General features: G+C 44.9%; 1 protein-coding gene across 5 annotated transcripts in view; it reads right to left on the reverse strand.

Moving 5' to 3' along the window:
* LOC144602064 (proline-rich protein 5-like) overlaps positions 1 to 26622 on the reverse strand; it is an 85078-nt gene that overhangs the window by 10525 nt on the left and 47931 nt on the right. For 4 of the 5 annotated variants that reach the window (XM_078414749.1, XM_078414747.1, XM_078414750.1 and 1 more), the window contains 4 exons: positions 20753 to 20810; positions 16603 to 16694; positions 13406 to 13546; positions 10711 to 10849 (listed from right to left, as the gene is read on the reverse strand). In XM_078414749.1, the coding sequence (XP_078270875.1) occupies positions 10711 to 10849; positions 13406 to 13546; positions 16603 to 16694; positions 20753 to 20810 (430 nt within the window). Of the gene's footprint in view, positions 1 to 10710; positions 10912 to 13405; positions 13547 to 16602; positions 16695 to 20752; positions 20811 to 26622 lie in introns of those variants that run through there. The other variant, XM_078414752.1, reaches the window with a different exon arrangement.

The following is a 26622-nucleotide window of genomic DNA, read 5'->3' on the forward strand; positions in this document are numbered from 1 at the left end:
GTTGCAGAAATATGTGCATAAAGCAGTCCCACAGTTTTAATTTACTTTCGAGATACAGCACAGAAACATGCCCTTCGGCTCACCAAGTCTGTGCTGAACAGCGATCATCCCATATACTAACACTATCTACGCACTAGAGCCAAATTACAATTTTTACCGAAGCCAATTAACCTACGTCTTTGGAGTGTGGGAGAAAACCCGGAGAAACACCCGGAGAAAACACACACGGTCACAGGGAGAACGTACAAACTCCACACAGATAGCATCCGTGGTCAGGATCAAACCCAGGTCTCTATCGCTGCGCCACCGTGCTGTCCCAAAGGACAACAAGTGTGAATTCATTCACAATGGATTGAGGAAATGTGCAAGTCTTTTCTAAACGTTTAGGAAAACTAAAATTAAACTAAGAACTAAAACCATTCATCACCAATTGCTGGTGGACAGGTAAATCAAAGGAACCAGTAAAATGTGCTTTTATTTCAAAAAGCCATGAAAACAATAACTGCTGTACAAAGTCTCTTGGTCAGATTCATCCTTGATAATGTGTTCAGCTTTCTCCACCATACCTCAGGAGGACACTGTGGCTCGGAAGATTTAATGATGAGGAATTTGCATTCCCTTGGTTTGTATTTCATGCAACGTGGTAAAGGGCATGTTGCCGAGAGAAACATTTCTTCCATGACGGGGGCAATCCAGTATGGATTGAAACTATAGTCAATCTGTTCAGTGGAAAAGCAGGAAGCAACTTTTGTTCACAGAAGTTACTGAAGGATAGAGTTCTTTGGACCATAGGGCTCTGGGCACGGTACCACTTGTGGCTTCCCAAACATGGATTTGTGCATCTTTGAAAAAGATATGGAGGATCAATGGGAAAATGAGATGTAATGGGGATTAGATTATTGTATTTGGGCAAAAAGGTCAGTATAGGATAGGATGGATGGAAGGGCCATTTCTATGGTAAATGCCTCCAGGATAAAATAGGCCTACAGACTGAATGGCCAGTTGTTGTTCTCACAATATCTGCTACTAAAAGCAAGAATAAATCAGCAGGCGCGGCTGTGACACAATGTTTTGTTTCGCACTGTATTTTTAAAACCACTTCCTTGATACCAAAATGGCATCAGTCATTGGCCGTGTTCCTCCTGTTAACACTTGCTCACCATGGTGACGCACACATGCATAGGAGGCTGGCGGACTGCACCAATAACCTGCCAAAGCTCAGGTCCCTCGTTCCCAGATGCAGCTGCATTCGGCTCTTGGAACCTGGGGCCAGATTTCGAAGGCACAGGGGTGACACCTCAGCTGACACAACCTGCAACTCGCACATTTTCAGAGCTAGCATACAAAACACGCAACTCGGTCACTTTCAAATTGATGGCGGAGCACGACTGCAACGCCCTCTTCATTTTACCTTTCCAAGGCCTGGCTCAGTTGCAAGGGCAACGGACCTGTGAGAATGAGACTAAGGTTGGGTTGCTTCTGCAAACTGGGCAGATCTTTCATTTCCTCACTCAATCAAGATAGAATAACATGTTCAGCAACACAAGACCCAGTCAGAATGGAGATGACAGTGATAATTCCCTCCAGCCACAATGCCACACAAGGTCGGGACTAACTTTATGCCCAGTATTTCTCCAGAAATCTGTAAACCAGAATAAAAGCAGCCTGCACAATGAATAAAGAAATTGATGAATTGAATTGATTGAATAATACAGCATGGAAACAGGCCCTTCAGCCCACCGAGTCCACACTGATCACCTCTCCACACTAGTTCTATGTTATCCCACTGGCCGCAATTTTGAGACATAGAGTGTGTTGTGGCAATTTGGCACCATTGTACCCATTCTAATCAGAGTACAAAGGGGCTGACTGACGTGTTAAGTACCCCGCTGCCAGTTCCCTATCTACACTGTACAACGGTAATCTTTCAGGACATCCCACAAATTTTATAATTAGAAATATAATTTAGCAATTCCATTCATATAAAATTTAATTTGGTCTTTCCAAGGCCATGCAAATAAAACCTACATCACCCAAGCACAACTCCTTATTATTATATGAGGGACTGACGCTAGGCATATCTTTCCATCAGTAGATTAAATACTTTACAACCTTTCAGAAAGGAGATACTTGCAGACAAGATAAAGGTTAAGGAAATGTGACAGTTTGCATTTTGCTAGCTGTGAAGAAGAATGCATTAACTGAGAAGTGGTAGACTTGAAACAAAGTTGATACACGCCTCAATCAATGTGGTTGATGGATTGAGTTCTGAAATGCTGAAGAAAGTGGTTGGATAGAAAGGACGAGCTTAATGCCTTGCGGGAGCAAGGAGCGGGGAAAGAACTGGGTAGAATTGCAGACAAAACATTACAACTGATTGAGCATTTGACTCTTCGGGGATTCAGGTAGCCAAACCTGATGTAACCTGAATCCCTAAACAGCCGAACAGTGTAAGAGCTATTGAGAGGTCAGAAGGTCATACGTGACAGGAGTAGAATTAGGCCATTCGGCCCATCAAGTTACTCCGCCATTCAATCATGGCTGATCTATCTCTCCCTCCAAACTCCATTCTCCTGCCTTCTCCCCATAACATCTGACACCAGTACTAATCAAGAATCTATGCATCTCTGCCTTAAAAATATCCACTGACTTGGCCTCCACAGCCTTCCGTGGCGAGGAAAAGAAAGGTTTACTACAAGAAGGAAAACTAAGTTGTCTTGGATCAATTTTAGCAGTGAAGGAGAAAGGACAAAAGGTTGGAGTGTGCTAAAATTGTCCTTAGCTATTATGGTGACAAGTACAGAGGTTAAAGGTATTCAGATGTTAATTAAATGTACAAGAGACTCAAATTTGGGGCTCTTTTGGAAAGAGCACAGATGGTGTAAAATAGAGAGGGAGGATTACCAATGTTTTCCCCCTTTCACCCCAGTTTAATGGCTGTCAATGAATTGGCAGGGTTCCTGGCCTTTTCTAAACGCTTCTGCAACTTGTGACCGCCCCCTTTCCTTTATTCATCCTTGCAATTATCTGCATCCATCTGACATTACTATCTTGTGTCTCCATCACTCTCCCCTCAACTGCTCAAAACTGCATCCGGAACACTGCATGGTGATATATTGGATGGTCTCGAGAGACGGGAGTGCTGTATCAGGGAAGGCAGCACATCTTAAGCACTCAGAGCTGAAAGACAAATTCACCAAGCATTCATCATAGCGTGGCACTGTAGAAATGAGTGAACTCATAATTCACTGAACTGGCGGTTTGATACATCCTTTTGCAATTGGATCCTCGACTTCCTCACCAACAGACCATGATCGGTACAAATTGACAACAACATTTCCTCCTCGATAACGGTCAGCCTCGGGGCAGCTCAATGCTGTGTGCTCAGTTCCCTGCTCTACTCACTCGAATGCCTATAACTGCAGCACCGTTTTTGGAAAGGTTTGGGGTAATTATGAGTCAGAGTATCGGAGAGAGATTGATTATCTAATAGAATGGTGCCAGACCAACAACCTAGCTCGCAACGTCAGTAATAGACAATAGGTGCAGGAGGAGGCCATTCGGCCCTTCGAGCCAGCACCGCCATTCAATGTGATCATGGCTGATCATTCTCAATCAGTACCCCGTTCCTGCCTTCTCCCCATACCCCCTGACTCCGCTATCCTTAAGAGCTCTATCCAGCTCTCTCTTGAATGCATTCAGAGAATTGGCCTCCACTGCCTTCTGAGGCAGAGAATTCCACAGATTCACAACTCTCTGACTGAAAAAGCTTTTCCTCATCTCAGTTCTAAATGGCCTACCCCTTATTCTTAAACTGTGGCCCCTTGTTCTGGACTCCCCCAACATTGGGAACATGTTTCCAGCTTTATGTGTCTATGTACCGCATAGAAGGGCCTGATTTTAATTGGTTTGTGATTTCTATAACCTTCACCCCATTTCTCACCACCCCTCCCCACAGCACAACACTCCCCCACCTACTTTACTAAGTATTTTCACAAGTTCACACGTTATGGGAGTAGAATTAGGCCATTCGGCCGATCGTGTCTACCACGCCATTCAATCATGGCTGATCTCTGCCTCATAATCCGATTTTCCTTCCTTCTCCCCATAAAACTTGATACCTGTTCTAATCAAGAATTTGTCTATCTCTGCCTTAAAAATATCCACTGACTCGCTGTCCACAGCCCTCTGTGGCAAAACTCCACAGATCAACTACCCTCTGACTAAAGAAATTCCTCCGCACCTCCTTTCTAAAAGAGCGCCCTTTAATTCTGAGGCAATGACCTCTGGTCCGAAACTCTCCCACCGGTGGAAACATCCTTTCCACATCCACTCTATCTATGCCTTTCATTATTCTGTAAGTTTCAATGAGGTCCCCCCCTCAACCTTCTAAACTCCAGTGAGTAGAGGCCCATCATATGCTCAAATGCTCATCATATGTTAACCCACTCATTAGACAATAGACAATAGGTGCAGAAGTAGGCCATTCAGCTCTTCGAGCCAGCACCGCCATTCAATGCGATCATGGCTGATCACTCTCAATCAGTACCCCGTTCCTGCCTTCTCCCCATACCCCCTCACTCCGCTATCCTTAAGAGCTCTATCCAGCCCTCTCTTGAAAGCATCCAACGAACTGGGCTCCACTGCCTTCTGAGGCAGAGAATTCCACACCTTCACCACTCTCTGACTGAAAAAGTTCTTCCTCATCTCTGTTCTAAATGGCCTACCCCTTATTCTTAAACTGTGGCCCCTTGTTCTGGACTCCCCCAACATTGGGAACATGTTTCCTGCCTCTAACGTGTCCAACCCCTTAATAATCTTATACGTTTCGACAAGATCTCCTCTCATCCTTCTAAATTCCAGTGTATACAAGCCTCGGAACAGATTGTTAACTTCAAGAGAGAGAGGCTGAGGATCCATGAACCTGTCTTCATCAACGGGTCGGTAGCAGAGTCAACAACCTCAAGTTCCTGCGCATGCACATCTCTGGAGATCTGTCCTGGACCCAGCACTTTGATGCAATCATAAAAAAAGACGAGGAAGGCCTCAACTTCCTTAGAAATTTGAGGATATTTAGCATATTGATGAATACTATCTTCAGCTTCTACAGATAGTAGAGCACATATTGACTGGTTGCATCGTGGCTGGACTAACTTAGTTTAGAATTACAGCAGGGAAACAGGCCCTTCAGCCCAACTAGTCCACGCCGACAACTGATCACCCGTACACCAGTTCTATGTTATCCCACTTATGCATCCTGCCTACGGGTGGCAATTTACAAAAGCCAATTAGCCAACAAACCTGCACATCTTTGGAATGTGTAAGGAAACCGGAGCACCAGAGAAAACCCATGCATCTCAGGAGAAACATACAAACTCCGCATACACAGCACCCGAGCTCAAGATCGAACCCGAATATCTGGCGCTGTGAGGCAGCAACCCAACCGCTGTAACACTGTGCCACACCGGCAACTCGAGCGCTCAGGAACAAAGGAGATTACAAAAAGTGGTGAGCACTGCCCGGTCCATCATGAGTACTGACCTCCCCACCATTAAAGGGGAGGTGCTGCTCCAAGAAGGCAGGTGGCATCATGAATGACCCATACCACCCTGGCCACATTCTCATTGCACTCCCACCATCAGGTAAAGTGTATCGGAGTCTGAAAACTATGACCTCCAGGTTTAGGACCAGCTTCTTCCCAACAACCATCAGACTAAACTTCAAACTACAAACTATCTCGGTTGCACTGGGGCCTTCTGGTTTTTCTTTGTTTTGCACTAATATTGTATTTGCTTTTCATTGACCTGTTTTTTGTTGTTTGTTTCGTTATATTACCTATTGCGTACTATGCTTAAGGACCTGCTCTGCTACTGCAAGTAAGAATTTTGATGTTCCGTTTTGGTACAAGTGACAATTAAACACTCTTGACTTTTGAAGCTAAAGCTTCAAGGAAGATAATATGGTAAGAATCTGAATGAACTGAACAACAAAGTAAAAGAATAAATCTGGATGATGAGTGAAGGATTATGAAAGTAAGGGTGAAATATGTATGTGTGTATGTGTATGTGTGCTCGCATATGTATGCATGTATGTGTGCGTGAGTGTACACATGCACATATAAGTGCACGTGCGTCATGAGTGTACTCGTGTGTGTCTGTCTGCATGTATATTTGTGTTTTATTGTGTGCGTGTATATTTAAGAGTTGTGTGTGTGTGTGTGTTTGTGAGCAAGTGCATGTGTTTATTCAGGTAATAGCCTGATAATGTCCCTGATTCAAGGATGCTCATTCTTTGTACTTTGGCCCTTAGATCAACACATTGCTCATTAGTTTCAGTGGTGAGAAACACAGCACAGAGAATTGCAAGCGCAGCAAACAATTGTCAGCATAGAAAACAACCCTAACAGTTGAAAATCTTTGTTTCTTCTCTGAAAAAGTTAAGATCCAATTTGCGGGAATTCTTGAACAATAAATAGAGGGCAATCAGACATTTTGCATCAATAGCTATTTAGTTGCTTCAGAATCATTATAATTGGTAATTAAATCTCTACCCTGATTTTAAATTTAAATTCGGGGCGACGTTTCGACCCGAAACATCGCCCATTCCTTCTCTCCTGAGATGCTGCCTGACCTGCTGAGTTACTCCAGCATTTTGTGAATAAATACCTTCGATTTGTACCAGCATCTGCAGTTATTTTCTTAAATTTATCAGGGTTGATTTTTCTGCAGGGTGCACTTTAGATAGACTCAGGAGGTTTGGGAAAGCAGTGCAAACATACATTTTACTGGATCAAGGTCATTCAAGTTACCTGAAAATTACCAATGCATCCTTGGTAGAATACATGGGGGGAGAGTTGTAGAGTTATCCAGAGTGGAAACTTGTTGAGTCCACGTGGACATAAAGAATCATTTATCCATTTACTATTCCTACACAAATTCATTTTTTTCAGGGTGTAAGGGGCTGGAGTTGTAATGGATAGAAGCCAGATGAATGAGATTAATTCTTAGTAGGAAAATAAGTGCAGATGCTGGTACAAATCGAAGGTATCACAAAATGCTGGAGTAACTCAACGGGTCAAGCAGCATCTCTGGAGAGAAGGAATGGGTGAGGTTTCGGGTGCAGACCCTTCTTCAGACTGATGCCAGGGGAGGGTGCGGGACAAAGATAGGATGTAGTTGGAGACAGGAAGACACTGGGAGAACTGGGAGGGGGAGGGGAAAGAGAGGGACAGAGGAACGATAGGAAGACAGTAGGAGAACTGGGAGGGGGAGGGGAAAGAGAGGGCCAGAGGAAAATCTCAATATTAATTCTTAAATTAACTCACTGTTCTGCCACTGGCTGCGACTCAAGGATCGAGGTGATTAGGATTGGGTTTAGGTCTGAGATGAAAGGAAGCTTCTTCCATTAGAGTGTACAGCCAGCTCAGCGATTCATCATAGTCAACCTTCTACCTCAACTCAATTTCCCTGCCCAATATGCATGTCCCTTGATTCCTTTAATGTCTCGAACGTTATTGATCTCTGTTTTGAATGGTCTCAGGAACTGAGCCACTGCAGACCATGGGCACAGTCAACTCCAAAGATTTACCACTCAAAGAGTGAAAAAACGACCTCTTATCTCATTCATCCGGCTTCTATCCATTACAATATCTTATTTCATCCTAAAAGGCCTGGCTCATATTCCGAGAGTGAAGAACCATAGTGAAAAAATGTAATTACATTTTTTTTTGCCATTTCCAAATAATGCATCTTGGCACCAGACTGGGTTAAGATTATCATTAGATTACTGTTGATAATGTCAGTGGGGGGGGAATGGAAATGATGGTGGAGTTCTTCTATTGGGCACAATGGCATCCTTATGTGTTGTAATTAATAATTGTTCATATTTAAACAGGATCCTGCTCCTTCCTTCCTACCTGCCTCACACAAGGAGAACAAGGTAGACACAAAATGCTGGAGTAACTCAGCGGGACAGGCAGCATCTTTGGAGAGAAGGTTTGGGTGATGTTTCGGGTCGAGTCCCTCCTTCAGACTGATGTCAGGGGAGGGGGCGGGACAAAGATAGGATGTAGTCGGGGACAGTAAGACTGGTGGGAGAACCGGGAAGGGGGAGGGGATGGAGAGAGAGGGAAAGCAAGGGCTATTTGAAGTTAGAGAAGTCAACGTTCCTACTGCTGGGGTGTAAGCTACCCAAGCAAAATATGCGGTGCTGTCCTTCCAATTTGCGCTGGGCCTCACTTTGACAATGGAGGAGGCCCAGGACAGAATGGTCAGATTGGGAATGGGAGGGGGAGTTAAAGTGCCGAGCAACCGGGAGATCAGGTAGGTTAAGGTGGACTGAGCAGAGGTGGATAAGGAGAAGATGAGTACCAGGCAGATCACTATCAAAGGGTCCATTTTGCAGTCTGTTCGCTGGCCTCCAATTGGGGATTGGGGAAGGTTCCTACCCCTGTCATAGTGGCACAACAATACAGCTGCTGCTTTGCAGTGCCAGAGACCCAGGTTCGATGCTGACTATGGGTGCTGTCTGTATGGAGTTTGCATGTTCTCCCTGTGACTGTGTGGGTTTTCCCGATTTTCTCTCACATTCTAAAGACATGCAGCTCTGTAGGTTAATTGGCTTGTGTAAAATTGTCCCGAGTCTGTAAGGTAGAACTAGTGTATGGGGATTGCTGGTCGGTGGAGAATCTGTGGGTCAAAGGATCTGTTTCCATGCCCTACCTCTAAATTAATGTCCCTATTTTACCAAGGAAGGTTTACACATCTACCTGGAAGGGTCAAAGGTACCTTTGTGTGAGAGTCCAAATGAGGTTTTTTTATGTTACATTACTCCAGAAATTATTGGGAACTCTTTATTTACAACCAGCAGTGTCTGCCTCGCCAACAGTCTGTCTGTCCTTTCTTCTTTTTGTTATTTTTAGTTTGTGTTAAAAAGTATGTTTTAGTATTCCTTGGTTTGTTTTATGTGGGGGGGTGGGGGGTTGGGGGAAACATTTTTTCAATCTCTTACCTCGACGGAGATGCGATTTTTTTCCGTATCGTATCTCCGTCCCCACTGCGGCCGAACATCGAGGAGTTGGCGGCCTCTGCTGGAGACCGGCCCGGCGCTCCAAGCTGCGGGAGTCTGCGGGACTTTCACATCGTGGAGCTTGCGATCCCTTTGCCGGGGATCGAAGTTCCAACCGCGGGGCCTGTGGGCTTTAACATCGTGAAGCCCGTGGTCTCTGGTAAGAAGAGGCCGACGGGAGCTCCATGCCGCGGAGAGAGTTTCAACCGCCCCGACGTGGGAGTTTCGATCACCGCGGCGGGGACTTCGATCGTCGGCTGTGGGGGCTTTGATCGCCCCGACTGCGGATGGACTGACTGCCCCGACCGCGGGAGAACAAAGAGGAAGCAGATTGAACTTTATTGCCTTCCATCGCAGTGAGGAACGTGGAATCCACTGTAATGGATGTTTATGTTAACTTTTATGCGGCTGTGTGCCTTGTTGCTTTTCACTTAGTATGGCTGTATGATAACACAAATTTCACTGTACCTTAATTGGTACATGTGACAATAAACTCACCTTGAAACCTTGAAACCAATATAATCATATAATATAATCATACATCCATTAACAATCCATTTTGCAATCAATGAGGGTCATTTTAACTTGTGCGATGCCTAAAGTGGGTTGATTGGTTTACAGGGAAAAAGAATCTGCAGATGCTGGTTTAAATCGAAGGTAGACATAAAATGCTGGAGTAACTCAGCAGGTCAGGCAGCATCTCTGGAGAGAAGAAATGGGTGACGTTTTGGGTCAAGACCCTTCTTCAGACTGGTCTTCTGTCTGAAGAAGGGTCTCGACCCGAAATGTCACCCATTCCTTCCCTCCAGAGATCTGCCTGACCTGCTGAATTACTCCAGCATTTTGTGTCTACCGTTGATTCGTTTACATCTATCTAATCTTCTCATTGGAAATGAATGACTTTGTGAAATAATTTTGGAAAACTGAAATGTCCCAGATTTATTTCACACAGTCTTTTCCCTTTCCACCAATGCTGCCTGAAATTACTAAACATTTCCAGCACATTCTGTTTGATTTTAGATTTCCAGCATCTACAATAAGTTTATAAGAAGAAACCTTTTTTAGAAAAACATTCCTTAGAAACTATATTGGAGATGAGGTAAATAGACACAAAAACTTGGAGTAACTCAGCGGGTCAGGCAACATCTCTGGAGAAAAGGAATAGGTGATGTTTCGGGTGGAGACCCTTCTTCAGACTGAGATGAGGTGACTGAGCAAAGGTTTAGTTTAGTTTAGTTTAGAGATACAGCGCGGAAACAGGCCCTTCGGCCCACAGGGTCCGTGCTGACCAGTGATCCCTGCACATTAACATTATTCTACACACACTAGGGACAATTTTTACATTTACCAAGCCAATTTACCTAAAAACCTGTACGTCTTTGGAGTGTGGGAGGAAACCGAAGATCTCGGAGAAAACCCATGCAGGTCACGGGGGGAGTACATACAAACACAGTACAGACAGCCCCCGTAGTCGGGATCGAACCCGGGTCTCCGGCGCTGCAAGTGCTGTAAGGCAGCAACTCTACCGCTGCGCCACCGTGAGAGGGCAGGCTCATGTGCAGCTGCCAAGGATATTGAAAATTGCCAAAGAATACCAGCCCTCTCTCATGCCCCTCCAGCAAGTTACAGAAGGCATTGACGTACCAAGAAAGTAGACAGGGTTCGTGATGTTCCTGTCCCTGGGGAGAAATCCATACAAGCCCAGATACGGTGAGACCGCCAACTCTACCAAACGCTCCAGCTGAATGTATTCCTCAGTTGGTCCTTTAGGCTCATGAGCACCCTGGCAGAAAAAGCATCAGCAAATGTACAAGAAAGTCATAAAAAATTGCAGATGCTGAAAATCTGAAATAAGAACAGAAAACATTGGAAATACTCAGCAGATCAGGCAGTATCTGTGGAAAGAGAAACAGTTAACACTTCTGGTCAAAGACCCTGCATTTAAAATGCTCAACAACTGCAGTATTTTATTTTCATGCATTAGCGATCAATTTTACTTTGGCAGAACTGCCTGCACATGAAGTGGTTCCAAAAGATTGCTCCGTAAAATTAGAGAATATGTCAAACTGCCAAGGGTTACACTGAACTTCTGCAGGGGTGTGAGCTCACTCCATGTGCCGGCTGAGAGACCAACACCTCTGCTGATGTGTTGCTGAGCACATTGAGCAGGGGCTCTGCTTGGTCCAGCCCAGAGCAAGCACCACACACGCTGCGCCTGACCTGCTGACCATTTCCAGCACTTTTGCCTTTGTTTCATAAAATTTACAAGATTTGACCTGTTGCTGTGAAGCAGAATGCATTTAGAGTAATGATCCTGCGTGATTTTGCAGGATCTGTGCATGTGCACAGAAATAGATTGTTTTTTAATAGACAAGGGAATTAGGGGTTACGGGGAGCGGGCAGGGAAGTGGACATGAGCTATGGTTAGTATAGTAAGACCTGAGTAATCTCCTGGACAAGTTTCGATCGCCTAGCTTGGGGTCGGAGAGGAATTTCCCGGATTTTTTTTCCCAAATTGGCCTGGGTTTTTATCCGGTTTTTCGCCTCTCCCAGGAGATCATACGGTTCTTTTGGGTGGGAAGAAGGGCGATAGTGAGAAGGGGGTTGGGGTAGGATCAGCCATGATCGTATTGAATGGCGGAGCGGGCTCGAGGGGCCGGTTGGCCTACTTCTGCTCCTATTTTCTTGTGTTCTTGTGTGCATTAGGGTAATGATCCTGCATACTTTTTATCCATTCTTCTGTGAGTGCTTTCCTACTGCAAATCTCTCAGTTTCAGCCACGTTCTGTGGGAAAGTTCATCCCCCGATATACTGTCCAACATTATTTACAATAACCCTCTTAGTTATTTAGAAAAGCCTGCTTTTGGGCAGATGCTATCTTTTAATTCACTTCAAATAGAGGTATAATTCTCTCCTAAAAAATCATGTGTTCAAATGACTTATTCGTTGCATAAAATTATACAGTAATAGGTGTGGGAAAATAAGTGCAGATGCTGGTTCAAACGGAAGGTATCACAAAATGCTGGAGTAACTCAGCGGGTCAGGCAGCATCTCAGGAGAGAAGAGAGACGTTTCGGGTCGAGACCCTTTTTTAGACTGATCAATATTAATAGGTGTTATTTTCTGTTTGTCAGCTGCGTGTTTATATCAGTTTAAAAAGAGTTGTGCTGTTGCTGGAGTTACTAATTCACTTGTAAGTAAGCTTGTCTGTGTGTGTGTCCGTTGTGTGTTTAGGTGCTTTTGAATGTGCATGTAGACGAGCGACTGTTCGTGTGTGTTGATGTGTGTGTTTTTCTGAATGCGTGCATATGTGAGTTGTGCTGTGAGTATGTGCACACGGTAAGCGTGCTTATGAATGAATACTTACGAATGTGTATCACTAAGCATGTGAACATGTGCATGACTCTGTGAGAGTGTGAGTCAGAGAGAGTGTGAGTCAGAGAAGAAGGCAAGATTAGGTTTGGCTTCCCATTGACCTCTAAGTTAAAAATGAAAGGTTGCGGTGGCAAGCAGAGGTGGGTTCAGTAAATTTGAAGCTGCATCACACCAAGGAGCTGAAGATTATAATAAAAAAGATTAAAATGGGATACAGAAAGCCAAGGCCATGAGTGACTGAATCGGATTTGGAGACCCTGCATTAGATATATGGAGTACCCCAGACAGGGCCGTCTTAACGCATGTGCCTGATGGGCACTTGCCCGGGGAGCCCACGAGCATAGGGGCCCCATGCTGATCTGTGTATGTTAAGTGACTTGCAATAAATAAATACTACTTTAAAAATGTAGGTTCAATAAGTGCTTTTTTCGCAACATTTTCGGTCACTAAGTGCTTCTCACAGCGATCTGTAAGTGCTTTTCGCAACAATGTAGCACCCTAAGTCCATCGCTAAGTGCTTTTCGGTAAGTGCTTTTCGCCGGCACGACAGGGGGGGGGGGGCTGGTAGGGAAAGGGGGGTGGGGGAGAGTAATGGTAGGGGCCCTAGTACACTGCTTTGCCCGGGGGCCCATAATGCTGTAAAAACGGCCCTGACCCCAGAGTAACTGCTACATTTTGGTGTCCAGTTCTCCTTCCACTCATAATGGACATTGTACTTTGTCTTTGGAATTGTTACGCTACATTGTTGAGAACTATATTCTGCACTGTCTCTTTCCCTTTGCCCTACATGTACGTGAGTTTAGCTTGGTTGTATCTATATGTAGTATCAGGTTTAATTGGATAGTATGCAAAAGAAAGCTGTTCACTGTACCTAGTGCATGTGGCAATAAACTCAAACCTAGCCTAAAAGGAAGTGCATGCTTTAACCCATTTAAACAATGGGAGACTACATCAAGTCCCTTACCTGAAGCACGAGTAACATTTGTGTGATGGATGGAGGCATGTCAGCATGATGTTGGTGTAGCACTTGCTCCAGATTAGCCTTCAGCAGTACTAGATCTCGGAATCCAAGCAAAGCCATCTGACGAATGGTTAGTTCTTGCCCCTGGCAAAAGGACCAAGCATCCCAGTTAATTACTGTAAGTTTTCCCCTCTGTCACACCAGGTTATTTCTCATTTTAGGTCAGACATTATTTTGTTCCTGGCATTGTACAAATGCTTACCACATTATCGCCTCTGGTTGTAGCGTGAGAAATATATGTGAGTGTATTAATAATAGCTCTCTCTATATTGGGTCAGCCTGGCCTGTTTAGTTTAGTTTAGAGACAGCGCGGAAACAGGCCCTTCGGCCCACCGGGTCCGCGCCGACCAGTGATCCCCGCACATTAACACTATCCTACACCCACTAGAGACTATTTTTACATTTACACCAAGCCAATTAACCTACCGGGGCGTGTCTGACTACTATGCTATGATCAAATTATAACACAGATAAAGAAGTGTCATGTGCTTCTAACTGCCACCTCATCCCTTTGATTTGCCCTACCAGAGATATGTCCTTTATTCTACATATTCCCCTCCCCCAGCCTGCTTTCCCTCCCATCAGCCCTCTCTCCCCACTCCTCTATCCCAACCATCTCTGCAAATGAAAATTAATTTGTTTCCTCTCTTACCCATTTCTGATGAAGGACCTTGGGACTTGAAATGTTAACTCAAGTTTCTCTTTCCACAGATGCTTCCTGACCTGCTAAGTGCTTCTAGCATTTTCTGTTTCAATTTCAGATTCCCAGTATTGAAATGTTTATTTTTATTTTTTACAATAATAGCAATTCTGCTTCACGTTCACTGAAAGCAGAATTGCTATTATTGTAAATTTAAAAAAAACCATTAAAATTTATTAGTGAAGAGTAATTTGGTGTCACATTAATGCACAGGGTAGTAGCTGTACGTTCAGCTTTGTTACTGTTAAGTGTAATTTAATACATGGTTTATTTTATGAAAGTCTCATTTAGGAAGAGTGGGTGAAAACAGTTTTCAGACGTTTTTTTAAAAAGAATGTACCTGGTGTCAAGACTGCACAATCAAACTGGTGACGTTTGGTCAGCACTTTCGAAAACAAATGACAAGGGGAGTCAACAAAAAGTGTGACAAAAATGTGACAATCAGTCCAGCAGCCTGAGGTTTTAAAATAGGCACAAATGTGTGCTATCCGCACCGGCTAAACAACAGTTTCTAGCACCTGCGTGGTTTTGCAGAGGCTACACTGGTCACATTCTGTGCTCCAAGCCTGAGGACACCATGTTGGATTTCTCACTCATGGGTCTCCAGATCACTATTGGGCAAGCTGAGGTCCAGGAACGTCTCCGAAGGCTGCTGGAAATTAGTGCAGGTTTACAAATACTTTGCAGGTACCAAAGGCTGAACACAGGACTTAAGCGCAAGGAACTGCAGATGCAGGAATCTTACAAAGAACACAAAGCGCTGGAGTAACTCAGCAGTCAGGCTGCATCTCTGGATGACATGGGTTGGTGACATTTCGGGTCGGGGCCTTTGAGAGACAGAGAGAAGGCCGTCTATCCCCTACTACAATCAGCTTTACTGCTGCAAACTAGTCATCCCTCCCCAACCACAATCATTCTGAAGAAGCATCCCCAACCCTAAACATTGCCTGTCCATGTCCTCCATAGATACTGTCTGACCTGCTGAATGATTCTAGCACTTTATGTTCTATCTTAGAAATTGCCCTGAAAATGTGACGCTGATTCTTGTTAAACAGACTCACGTGCACTTCCCTTCCTGCATAACTTTTATACTAAACCTATGGAAGTCTGACATGCACAATAAAAGCAGTCACCATTTATGTAACTGATATTAGTACTGGGATATTTTCTTAGATTATACTCAGTCAAAAAAATGACTGCTCTAAAATCGGATCACATTGGCTAAATTGGATCTCACATCGCCCTTGTTCATTTATGCCATTGACCAGTGGGAGTCAGTTATTAGTTATGCATGGGACACCACAGGCAAAAGAGACAGACACACAATTCTTCTTCGTACCAGTCTTGTGGCTCTTTGTGCTCCCATCTAGTTTTGTGAAGTGCTGAGGGCAATGTGGGAAGTGTGCAGTCTTCCTCTGAAGGGGTGGGTGGTTGCTGAAGTGGGTGGGCAGGAGGGTGGATTGGGAGCGAGTCAGATGACGGGTCTCAACCCGAAACGTCACCCATTCCTTCTCCCCAGAGGTGCTGCCTGTCCTGCTGAGTTCCTCCAGCATTTTGTGTCCATCTTCAGTGTAAACCAGCATCTGCAATCCCTTCCTACACAGGCTCTCCCCTTTAACTGTGTAAGTGAGCTTCCACTTGCTCCTGATCCAGAGCCTCGAGCTTCTCAGTACTGTCCTGAGAGCCTCTGGTTCACCCCGAGTGGACAGGGGCCAGAGAATCCCCAGGGGTCAGGAGGGATGACGCATTTCTTCAACGAGGAAGCACATCCTTGAATCTGTATCTCTGCCTGATAATCGTTTCCCACATGCACGGTCTATTTCAGGGATCTGGTGTCAGCCATGTAAATGACGTGGCTTGCCTACTGTAAGGATGGAAGATGTTGGGGACTCTCAGGTGACGGCGGTGGAGGGTGGAGCGGGCAAAGTGATGGCCGACAGGAAGAAGCAGCAGCTGGTGAGAGGGGAGGAAGCCCCACGGTGACTGCACGGCTCCTGTCGGTGGCGGTAGCCTGAAGAAAGTGCTATCGGCCAGGGGCTGCAATGTGAACCGCAACAACAGCCACATCAACCCGGAGATTAAGCAAGTCACCTATTACTTTAGTGAGGGAGTGCCTTGTGCATCAAAGTGTTGAAAATGGCTCAGAGCTTGGCCTCTGAGTTGTATAACTGTACGTGTTATCGTGACTCTGTTGCTTGACTACTTAGTTGGAGGTAACCTGGTCTCTGGTGTCCCAATCACTGTAGGCTGAACACTCACTTGCACACACATGTGTGCATACATGCACACGCAAGATGTATATGTGCACCTATCTATGGATATACTTCCATATAAAACTATAGCACACGCTGGTGTTGCTACTGGATCACAATCTCACCATTCCCCAACCAAACCTTCTCATCCATCATTAACCTTCGACTGATCTGTGCTCACTCCTTACCTGTACAGGGTGAAAAATGGCCTGCAGCATGGGTAGGATTTCAGTGAAGAAATTATCCCAGATTCTCGTTAAAACTTCCAAAATACTTTCGCCTGAGAACAAAAAAAGAGACAGGGCTGGAATTGTCACTTTGGAGTGGTAGAAGCTGTCCAATGGAAACTCGTTAACGTCAACTTTACTCAACAAGTACGATGCACCAGGTCTTTCTAGATGAAGAATGTTGGTGTTGAAGAATGTAACATTTGTTTTATTTCTCAATTAACTAGACTTGAGCTGAACGCTGGGTGAATCATTGCACAGATCTGGGCAAAGACTCTGTGAGTGCTGAATGAAAGGTTAAATTGTGACTCTGCTTGCAAAATGTCACTCAGAATGTTTTCAAAGAAGAGTAGTCTAAATCTCCCTGGCCAACTTTATCCATCCATCAACATGGCCAAAGTAGTTGATCTGATCACTTTTCACTGTGAATGAGGGCGGCACAGTGGTGCAGCGGTAGATTTGCAGCCTTACAGCGCTTGCAGCACCAGGGACCCGGGTTCGATCCCGACTACGGGTGCTTGTCTGTACAGAGCTTGCACAATCTCCCCTTGACTGCATGGGTTTTCTCCGAGATCTTCGGTTTCCTCCCACACTCCAAACTCGTACAGGTTTGTAGGTTAATCAGCTTGTGTTTGTATATTTGGTATAAGCATAAATTGTCCCTAGTGTGTGTTAATGTGCGGGGATCGCTGGTCGGCGTGGACTCGTTGGGCCGAAGTGCCTGTATCTCTAAACTAAACTAAACTGTGAATTTCCATCCATGAGTGGGTGGCACAGTGGCGCAGTGATAGAGTGGCTGCTTTACATCGGCAGAGACCCGGGTTCGATCCTGAATGTGAGTGCTGTCTGTACGGAGCTTGCACGTACTCCCTGTGATTTTGTGGGTTTTCTCTGGGTGCTCATGATTCCTCCCACATTCCAAAGACGTGCAAGTTTGCAGGTTAATTGGCTTCAGTAAATTGTCCCTGGTGTGTAGGATAATGTTAGTGTACGGGATCTCTGGCCGCCGTGGATTCGATGGGCCGAGAGGCCTGTTTCCATGCTGTATCTCTAAACTAAACTATAAAAGAAAGTCGAGACAATCCTAAACCTATGGTTCACACAATGAGAAGACTACCATTAGATGGTGGATTGGAACTGGACACAGTTAAAAGGATCTCTGTGCAAAGGTAATGGTGTTTGTGGTCAATTCTAAATATGTGCACGAACCCGACTGACAATACATTCATTTAATATTTGAGTTAGTAAATTGAAACTGAAGAAGCACGGATAGAATCTTCTGGTGCACACTGCTTTCAGTCAATGTTTGATCATAATGGTCTTTTACAAATTTGTAACCCTATGGCGAGTCCGAAACTTGTTGGTTGTAGACGAAGTTTATTGCAGCCGCAATACACGAATACAGAGTTAAACAACAAGGTACAGGACAACCAATACAAACTTACTGTCTTCCTTGAAGACTTCGCCGAACTGACTAAAACGGGCGCCAAACGCGCACCTGACATCGCTGGCCAATCAGCGATGTCGTTCCCTGGACCAATCCCCATGGTCGCGTTCCCACGTGACCTCGCTGGCCAATCCGAGGGTTCGACGACCTGGACCATTCTCTATGGTCGCTACAACCCTCCAATTATAAAGATCAGAATGAAAAGAAGGGGATTGATATCTATTAAACACATTAGTTGCACTGCACTATGCTCTAACCACAACCCCAGCAAAAGGCAAGTCGCCATCTCTCTGATATCAAAGCGAAGTCTGGATCTTATAATTGGGGCTTAAAGACATTTGTCATCTGGGTTCATGTGGCTAGACCTCTGTTTGAATCCTATTGCTGTCTCTCCCTGAGTTGCATGACTGCTGGAGCTAATTAAGGAAGAGATGTCTCGATATCTGATGTCTGGAACCTAATTGTGCTACATTGAATACACACTTAAAACTTGGACGCTCTCAATATTTGTCTTCAACTCAAAGTGACAGGAGATGGAACATTGTTAGACACAACGGCTGCTGGATGTTCTGCATTGAGTGGCAATATGTTAGATATTTAGCAAACTCATTTTACACAAGAACATAGAGTTATAGTGCTGTTCAGCACGGAAACAGGCCCTTCGGCCCACCTTATGCATGCCGACCATATTGTGCAAGTCTCATTTGCCTGCTGCCCCATAGCCCTCTAAACACTCTCTATACCAGCATCTGCAGTTATTTTCTTATACTCTCTATACATATATCGTTTAAAAGTCGTAATTGTATTGTAGCCTAATTTGGCAGCTCTTTCCAGATATGGACTACCCTCTGAGTAAAAAAAGTTGCCCCTGAGGTCTGTCTTAATTATCTCCCCTCTCACCTTGAGCCTATGGCCCTCTAGATTTAGAATCCTCTACCCTGGGAAAAAGAGTGTAGGCATTCACTTTATCCATGATCTTACACAACTCAATAACATCTGCACGAATGAAAAATGTCTCGGCCTAAACACAATTTCTGGCTGCTCACCCTCCCCTTTGACGATGTTCTACAGCCACTTCAAGACATGCGGTACCTTGGCACTAGGGAGGCAACACACCTTTCTAGAGTCCCATTTGCAGCCACTGCCTGTCCCCCTCTATAGAGTCTTCTATCACTATAGCCCTGTCTGGCTTCATCCTATCCTGCTGTCCCTCAGAACCAGACCCCCCCCCCCACAGACTGGTCTACTGCTGCTGTGTTCTGCTGCACAGTTACCCCCACACCCCAATACTATCCAAAAGGGTATTTGCGGTTTCGAAGGGAATGGCCACAGGAGATTCCTTCATTCCCTGCCTACTCTCTTTATCCTTCTTGGTGGTCACCCATCTGCTTTCCACCGGCACCTTTAGTGTGACCACCTCACTATAACTCCCATCAATGGCACTCTCATTCCCCTTACGATCCTGACATTGTTCAACCACAGCTCCAGTTCCCTTCCCTCCCTGGGTCAGTCAGGAGCTGCAGCTGAACGCACTTCCCACAGCTGGCGTCCTCAGGAACACTGGAAGTTTCCCCGACTTCCCACATCCTGCAGGAGGGGCATACCAGTGCCCTAACTGCCTTTCCGCCTGCAGTTGGTCTTAAGAAGAAAGTCGCAAGAACAAAATGGCACGGTGGCGCAGCAGTAGAGTTGCAGCCTTACAGCACCAGGGACCCGGGTTTGATCCTGACTATGGGTGCTATCTGTATGGAGTTTGTACGTTCTCCCTGTGACCACATGGGGTTCCCCTGGTGCTCCAGTTTCCTTCCACACTCCAAAGACATACAAGTTTGAAGGTTAATTAGCTTTATAAATTGTCCTTAGTGTGTAGGGTAATGTTAGTGTAAGGGGGTTGCTGGTTGGCATGGTCTTGGTGGGCTGAAGGATCTTTTTCCGTGTTATATCTCTAAACTAAACTAAACTAAAAGACCTAACGTTATTTTGCCATCATCCTTTGGATAGCCTCCCTACCGAAGCCTCTCGAGGCAAAGCCACAACACCTCAGCATCAAAAGACAGCACTTAGCCTCTCGAGTCAAAGCCACAACATCCTTAGCTTTGACTCGAGAGGCTAAAGTCTTAGCTCTGACTCGAGACGCTCAATGTTATCCTCAAAATACAGCATGTAGCCTCTCGAGACAAAGCCTGTACACATGTACATCTACTGCTCATCTCCTATTGAGTATTGTTTATCAAGCAGTAACATTAATAGTTTAATTGCAACCTCATGCTGCTTCATTCAGACAGAAATGAATGGAACATAGTCTACTGATTATGAAAGATAGAATTAACACAGAGAGAATTAGATTATCCAATAATTTGAATTAAGCAATGATAAAAGAGCAGCAAAGTAATGGAATTACCTCAATGCTCAAAGTAATGGAATTCTCAGCTAGTTACATATAATGACTTTGCATTCAGCCCAAGATCAATTCACATGGCTTGGAACTAAGAAAGTATAGCAGGCTGAAATGTGTCCTATGTCACATGGGCTAAAATCTCAACGTAGTTTTAGAGGCATACAGAGCTCCGCGTCTGAAGTTTGGTTCTGTTGATGTCAACTTCACTTCATCTTCACCTATTTCTGAGCCCCCAGTCCCTGCCCCCTCACCGACACCGTACTGACCTTCACACACCCTCATCTTTTCTTCCATCAAAATCAGGCCTTTCGAAAGAAGATGGTTCTGCCGGGAAACAAAATGAAGAGTACCTTAAAATTAAAGGGCAAATGACACAACATTTCTATAACTAGATAAAACTATCTTATTTTGCACACGACATATGGAAGTTACATATCATCTATTTGAACGAGAATAGTGATATTGTCCCAGCGATCTGGCCAATGCCAATTAAATGGTAATTGCTTTAATCTCTTTAATTAATATCAGGGGACTCTGTAGTGGTCAAACAGACTGGTACATGCCCGACTTCACAATTTTGACTATATCTCTAAGGTTAAAGGACACAAAGTGTTGGAGTAATGTCAGGCAGCGTTTCTAGAGAACATGGATAGGTGACGTTTCGGGTCGGGACCCTTCTTCAGCTATCTTATTTTGCATTTCACGTCCCAATCCAAAACGTCACTATCCATGTTCTCCAAAGATGCTGCCAGACCGGCTGAGTTACTCCAACACGTTGTGTCCTTTTGTGTAAACCAGCATGTGCATCTCATAGAAACATAGAAAATAGGTGGAGGAGGAGGCCATTTGGCCCTTCGAGCCAGTGCCGCCATTCATTGTGATCATGGCTGATCATCCACAATCAGTAACCCATGCCTGCCTTCTCCCCATATCCCTTGATTCCACAAGCCCCTAGAGCTCTATCTAACTCTTTAAAAAAATTCATCCAGTGAGGTGGCCTCTATTGTCTTCTGTGGCAGAAAATTCCACAAATTCACAACTCTCAGGGAGAAAAGGTTTTTCCTCATCACAGTCCTAAATGGCCTCCCCTTTATTCTTAGTCTGTGGCCCTTGTTCTGGACTCCCCCAACATTGGGAACATTTTACCTGCATCTAGCTTGTTCAGTCCTTTTATAAATTTATACGTTTCTATAAGATCCCCTCTCATCCTTCTAAATTACGGTGACTACAAGCCCAGTCTTTCCAATTTTTCCTCATATGACAGTCCCGCTATCCCGGGGATTAACCTTGTGAACCTACGCTGCACTGCTTCAATAGCCAGAATGTCCTTCCTCAAATTGGGAGGCCAAAACTGCACACAGTACTTCAGATGTGGTCTCGCCAGGGCCCTGTACAACTGCAGAATGATCTCTTTACTCCTATACTCAAATCAATGGATAAGTATTTATCATGGCCTGCACTTTCTCCCATTCACTCCAGCAATGCTTCATGCATCCCAGGGATAAGTGCGTGCAGAGATTTCAGTTGCAAGGTCCTTCCTCTGTTAACAGTCTATGGACAACCACAGTACAGCAACATCAAGACTGTCAAGGAGGTGCAGGTATATTGGATGGGATGGGCTGTTGAAGTGAGGTACACAGTCCTCAGTGTGGGATGGTGATCTCCTTGTTTCTGTATGTCTAAGGTAACTGCTTTGTGCAAATCGTAATGATGTGAAAAGTGCTAAATAACATCAAGTCTTTCTTTCCATTGTGAGACTCCAATGGTGAGGCAAAAGCAAGGTTAAGTGAGTGTATTTTATTGACACTGACCCTTTGTGTGACAAGTCAAGAGGAAGTTGCCGCCCTCTAACATTTACTGTAACTTGTATTCCCATCAGGAAGTGAATGGACAGACAAGGTAAAACTATAGATCACATGATTGTGAAAACGGAGAGAGAAGAGCAGGCAAAAATACTGAATGAGTAAAACAAAATGGACCAATAATCAATGTTATCACCTGAAACACAACAGTGGAGATAGTGAAAGGTGATACCACTTTTGCATTGTGAACAAGACTACTTTCTGATCTTATATATAAACTTCCAAGCAAGAGGGAAGATCAAGGTAAGATAAGAATTGCTAACGAGATATAAAGTACAAGGACCAAAGTATAGATTGGAAAAAGGCCAAATCTGAGGCAATGAAGATGAAGCTAAGGCAGATAAATGAGATAAAATGTTACCAAACCTTTAGGGATCAAACACCAATGGACAATAATTAACTGAGACCAAGAGGAGTTCAAAGGTGATCTCGATCCATACACTACAGAAACAGGCCCTTTGGCCCACTACGTCTGTTCTGACCATCAAGCATCTATTTATGTTGATCCTATGTCAATTACACTTTGTTGCCCCCACATTTGCATCAATTCCCTTGCTGTATTCTACCACTCACTTACATACTAAGGGCAATGGTCAATAAACTCACCCTTGGCAAGAAAATGGAGCATCAGTGAAAACACACACAATCGATACTAAAACTAAAAAAAGCTAACAAAACAACAACAAAAATCGTGAAAAACGGGGTCACTAAGAAATGTGTGAGATCAGGTTACAGAAGAAATTATGAATAGATAAATAACACAAAATGCCAGAAACATTCAGCGGGTCAGGCAGCATGTGTGCAGAGAGAAAGAGTTCATATTTCCCCTTGATGACCTTTCATCAGCATGACGCATTAACTCCAGGTTGATGAAAGATGTGGCCAGACCTGCAATTTCTAGTATTTTGTTTTATTTCAGATTTCAAGCATCGCTCTTTGTTAACTTTTGAAGAAACTTTCCCTCAGAGAAAATCTAACAGTGGAAAAGCTTGAGTGATCATAGGTCAGAAATGGAAAGAATAGTGATGAGTAACAAATTTATTAAGAGCATTTAATTTGGGGAACAGGAGTATAATCTGATAATGCTTAAAACAGATCACTTTCTAGCCATGTGCAGTTCCCAATCAGTACCGCTTACAAGTGAATTTAGGCCATTTTGATATAACTGCATCTCCCACTGTCTGAGTAGGCCCTGCCAAGCACAAAGACAACGAACAGGGCACGTTTGGACCAAAACATCTAATTAGTTTAGAAAGAGTCCACAAACCATACAATAGAAACAATGACGTATTGTGCTTGCTCAAACAACAGGACAAAGAAATTCTGCATGTTAAACAGATTAAAATTAATTGGTTTTGACTGTGAAGCTTGGTCAAAAGGTTATGCTGTTATTCTGTCTCCCATTTGTGCCCAACTATGAACTCCAAAATGGGATATTTAAAAAAAATATCAAGCCTAAATTGGACACCTCCCTGAAGACGCACGTGCATTGCTGTGTCCCATTACCCTGCAACAGGGCGGCACGGTGGCGCAGCGGCAGAGTTGCTGCCTTACAGCGAATGCAGCGCCGGAGACTCAGGTTCGATCCTGACTACGGGTGCCGTCTGTACGGAGTTTGTACGTTCTCCCCGTGACCTGCGTGGGTTTTCTCCGAGATCTTCGGTTTCCTCCCACACTCCAAAGACGTACAGGTATGTAGGTTAATTGACTGAGTAAATGTAAAAATTGTCCCTAGTGTGTGTAGGATAGTGTTAGTGTGCGAGGATCGCTGGGCGGTGCGGACTCGGTGGGCCGAAGGGCCTGTTTCCGCGCTGTATCTCTAAATCTAAATCTAAATCTAAATCTAACTCCTTGGTCCTGGCTGCTCACCTGATTGATTGCTAGTCAACAGAGCTATGCCGTGCACACCTCAACACGGGCCCAATATTGCCAGACGAATCCAGCCTGCACTTCCTGGAGGACTCCACTACGGCTACGGCAGGGGGCATTGCTGACGTCTGTCTGACCGGGAACTCACTCCGAAAGAAAGCACTCTCAAGATTTTCCGACACTGAATTGGTGGGAGATCGAGAGGAAAAAGGATGTGCCCTGTCCTCAGGACCTCCAGACTAGTCGAAAAAACCCCATCAGAAATTAAGCTCAGAGGCACTGGATGCAATTTCACAAGAAACTCCCAAACCCTTTGCAGCAACATTAGTCAATAGTCATCCTGCACGGACACCCACTTGGCTCAGACATTCCAACCTCCAGCCCCTTAATGTTGCTCATCTGCTGATAATCTTTATCAGACTGGATCCGTACCTTCGGCCCATCGTCAGGTTGATGGAACTGCTTCATGCCTCATACATGCATCCAACAGCTTGCCCGCTCTTCATACACGACGTGACCCACCAAGTACTCTGTGCCACACTCACTGACAAGCGACCCTTCTCGTGGGGCAAGCTTGCGTCTGACCACGACAGCGGTCACATGCAGCCACACGATCTGTGCTGACTCACATCTCCAGAGGCAGGTGGTGCAGCGGTAGAGTTGCTACCTTACATCGCCGGAGACCCGGGTTCGATCTTGACTACGGGTGCTGTCTATACAGAGTTTGTACGTTCTCCCCTTGACCTGCATGGGTTTTCTCCGGGTGCTCTGGTTTCCTCCCACATTCCAAAGATGTACAAGTTTGTAGGCTAATAGGCGTTAGTCTACGAGGATCGCTGGTCTCCGCGGACTTGGTGGGATGAAGGGCCTGTCTCTGCGCTGTATCTCTAAAGTAGACTAAACTAAACTCAACTCCCTCTCCACGTCTATTTCCAGTCTCCCTAATAGTCGCTGCTTCCACCATTGCAGGCTGCAGTCTCTACTGCACTACACACTAGGATGAGACGCACACTAAAGGGGTGCAGAAGACTGACCACTTAGCACTGTAGTGCACAAGAGCAGCTTTTAATTGTAAACATGATCGGGGAGGAAAAGGGGTTACATTGTTTTGGGTTTTTATTTTCTGGCTCAGAGAATGTTATTGAATGGGTAATTGGTGCGCTTCTGAAAATATGGTTGGTTGAATGTTTTGCAGACAGCCGTGGTAATAGGGAGTTGTCTTGGTTGCCCCCCTCCCTTCCTCTTCCTGGACCGTGGCAGGCTGCTGCACCCCTACTGGCAAGGACTCCACCCTCAGCGTGGTAAGAGTTTGCACTATTACCTATTTTCAATAGTGGCCTCCACGTCTTCCTTCCAGCAGCTCTGCCTATCATCCGACCCCTTCACCAATCGCACCGCATTGCCTTCAGATGAACTGGGAGCAACTAGTTTAATGGAGAAGCCATCAATTCAGGACAAAGTCCTTCTGTGCGCATGACAGCACTGGGCCTGTATTCGCTGGAGTTTAGAAGGTTGAGGGGGGAACCTCATTGAAACTTACAGAATAATGAAAGGCATAGATCGACTGGATGTGGAAAGGATGTTTCAACTGGTGGGAGAGCCGAGGGCCAGAGGTCATTGCCTCAGAATTAAATGGCACTCTTTTAGAAAGGAGGTGAGGAGGAACTGCTTTAGTCAGAGGGTGGTGAATCTGTGGATTTCTTTGCCACAGAAGGCTGTGGAGGCAAAGTCAGTGGACATATTTAAGGCAGGGATAGATAGATTCTTGATTAGTACAGTTGTAAGAGGTTATGGGGAGAAGGCAGGGCAAAGGGGTTAGGAGGGAAAGATAGATCAGCCATTTTTGAATGGCAGAGTAGACTTGATGGGCCGAATGGCCTAATTCTACTCCTATCACTTCTAATCTTATGACTGGCGAGGGCTGCACCCTCAGTGTGGTAAGAGTTTGCAGCATGAGCCGTGGTAATAGTCACTGTTAATATTTTCACAGTGGTCTCCACCTCCTCCTTCCAGCAGCTCTGCCTGTCAACTGACGACTTCACCAATCGCACTGCATTGCCTTCAGATGAATTGGGAGCAACTAGTTTATGGAGAAACCATCAATTCAGGACAAAGTCCTTCTGTTCCTACCAATCCATTCCCAGCAGACAACAGGCATCAGAAACAATTCAGCAGAACGTTTAGTGTCCATTCTCTGTAAGGTCTTGAGTTAGAATTTTATTGAGATGATTCAGATACTTAAGAGCAGGAGAAGGTTTAAGTTTGCGCACTGGTGGTGATGATGTGGAAGTCCCAATCAAGTAAGGAACAACAAAGACAAAAGGTCAACGAATATAATTAGATGCCATGTGTAGGCAGGAACTGCAGATGCTGGTTTACACCGAAGATAGACACAAAATGCTGGA

The sequence above is a fragment of the Rhinoraja longicauda genome, chromosome 18 (genome assembly GCF_053455715.1).
Source record: "Rhinoraja longicauda isolate Sanriku21f chromosome 18, sRhiLon1.1, whole genome shotgun sequence".
NCBI classification, from domain to species: domain Eukaryota; kingdom Metazoa; phylum Chordata; class Chondrichthyes; order Rajiformes; family Arhynchobatidae; genus Rhinoraja; species Rhinoraja longicauda.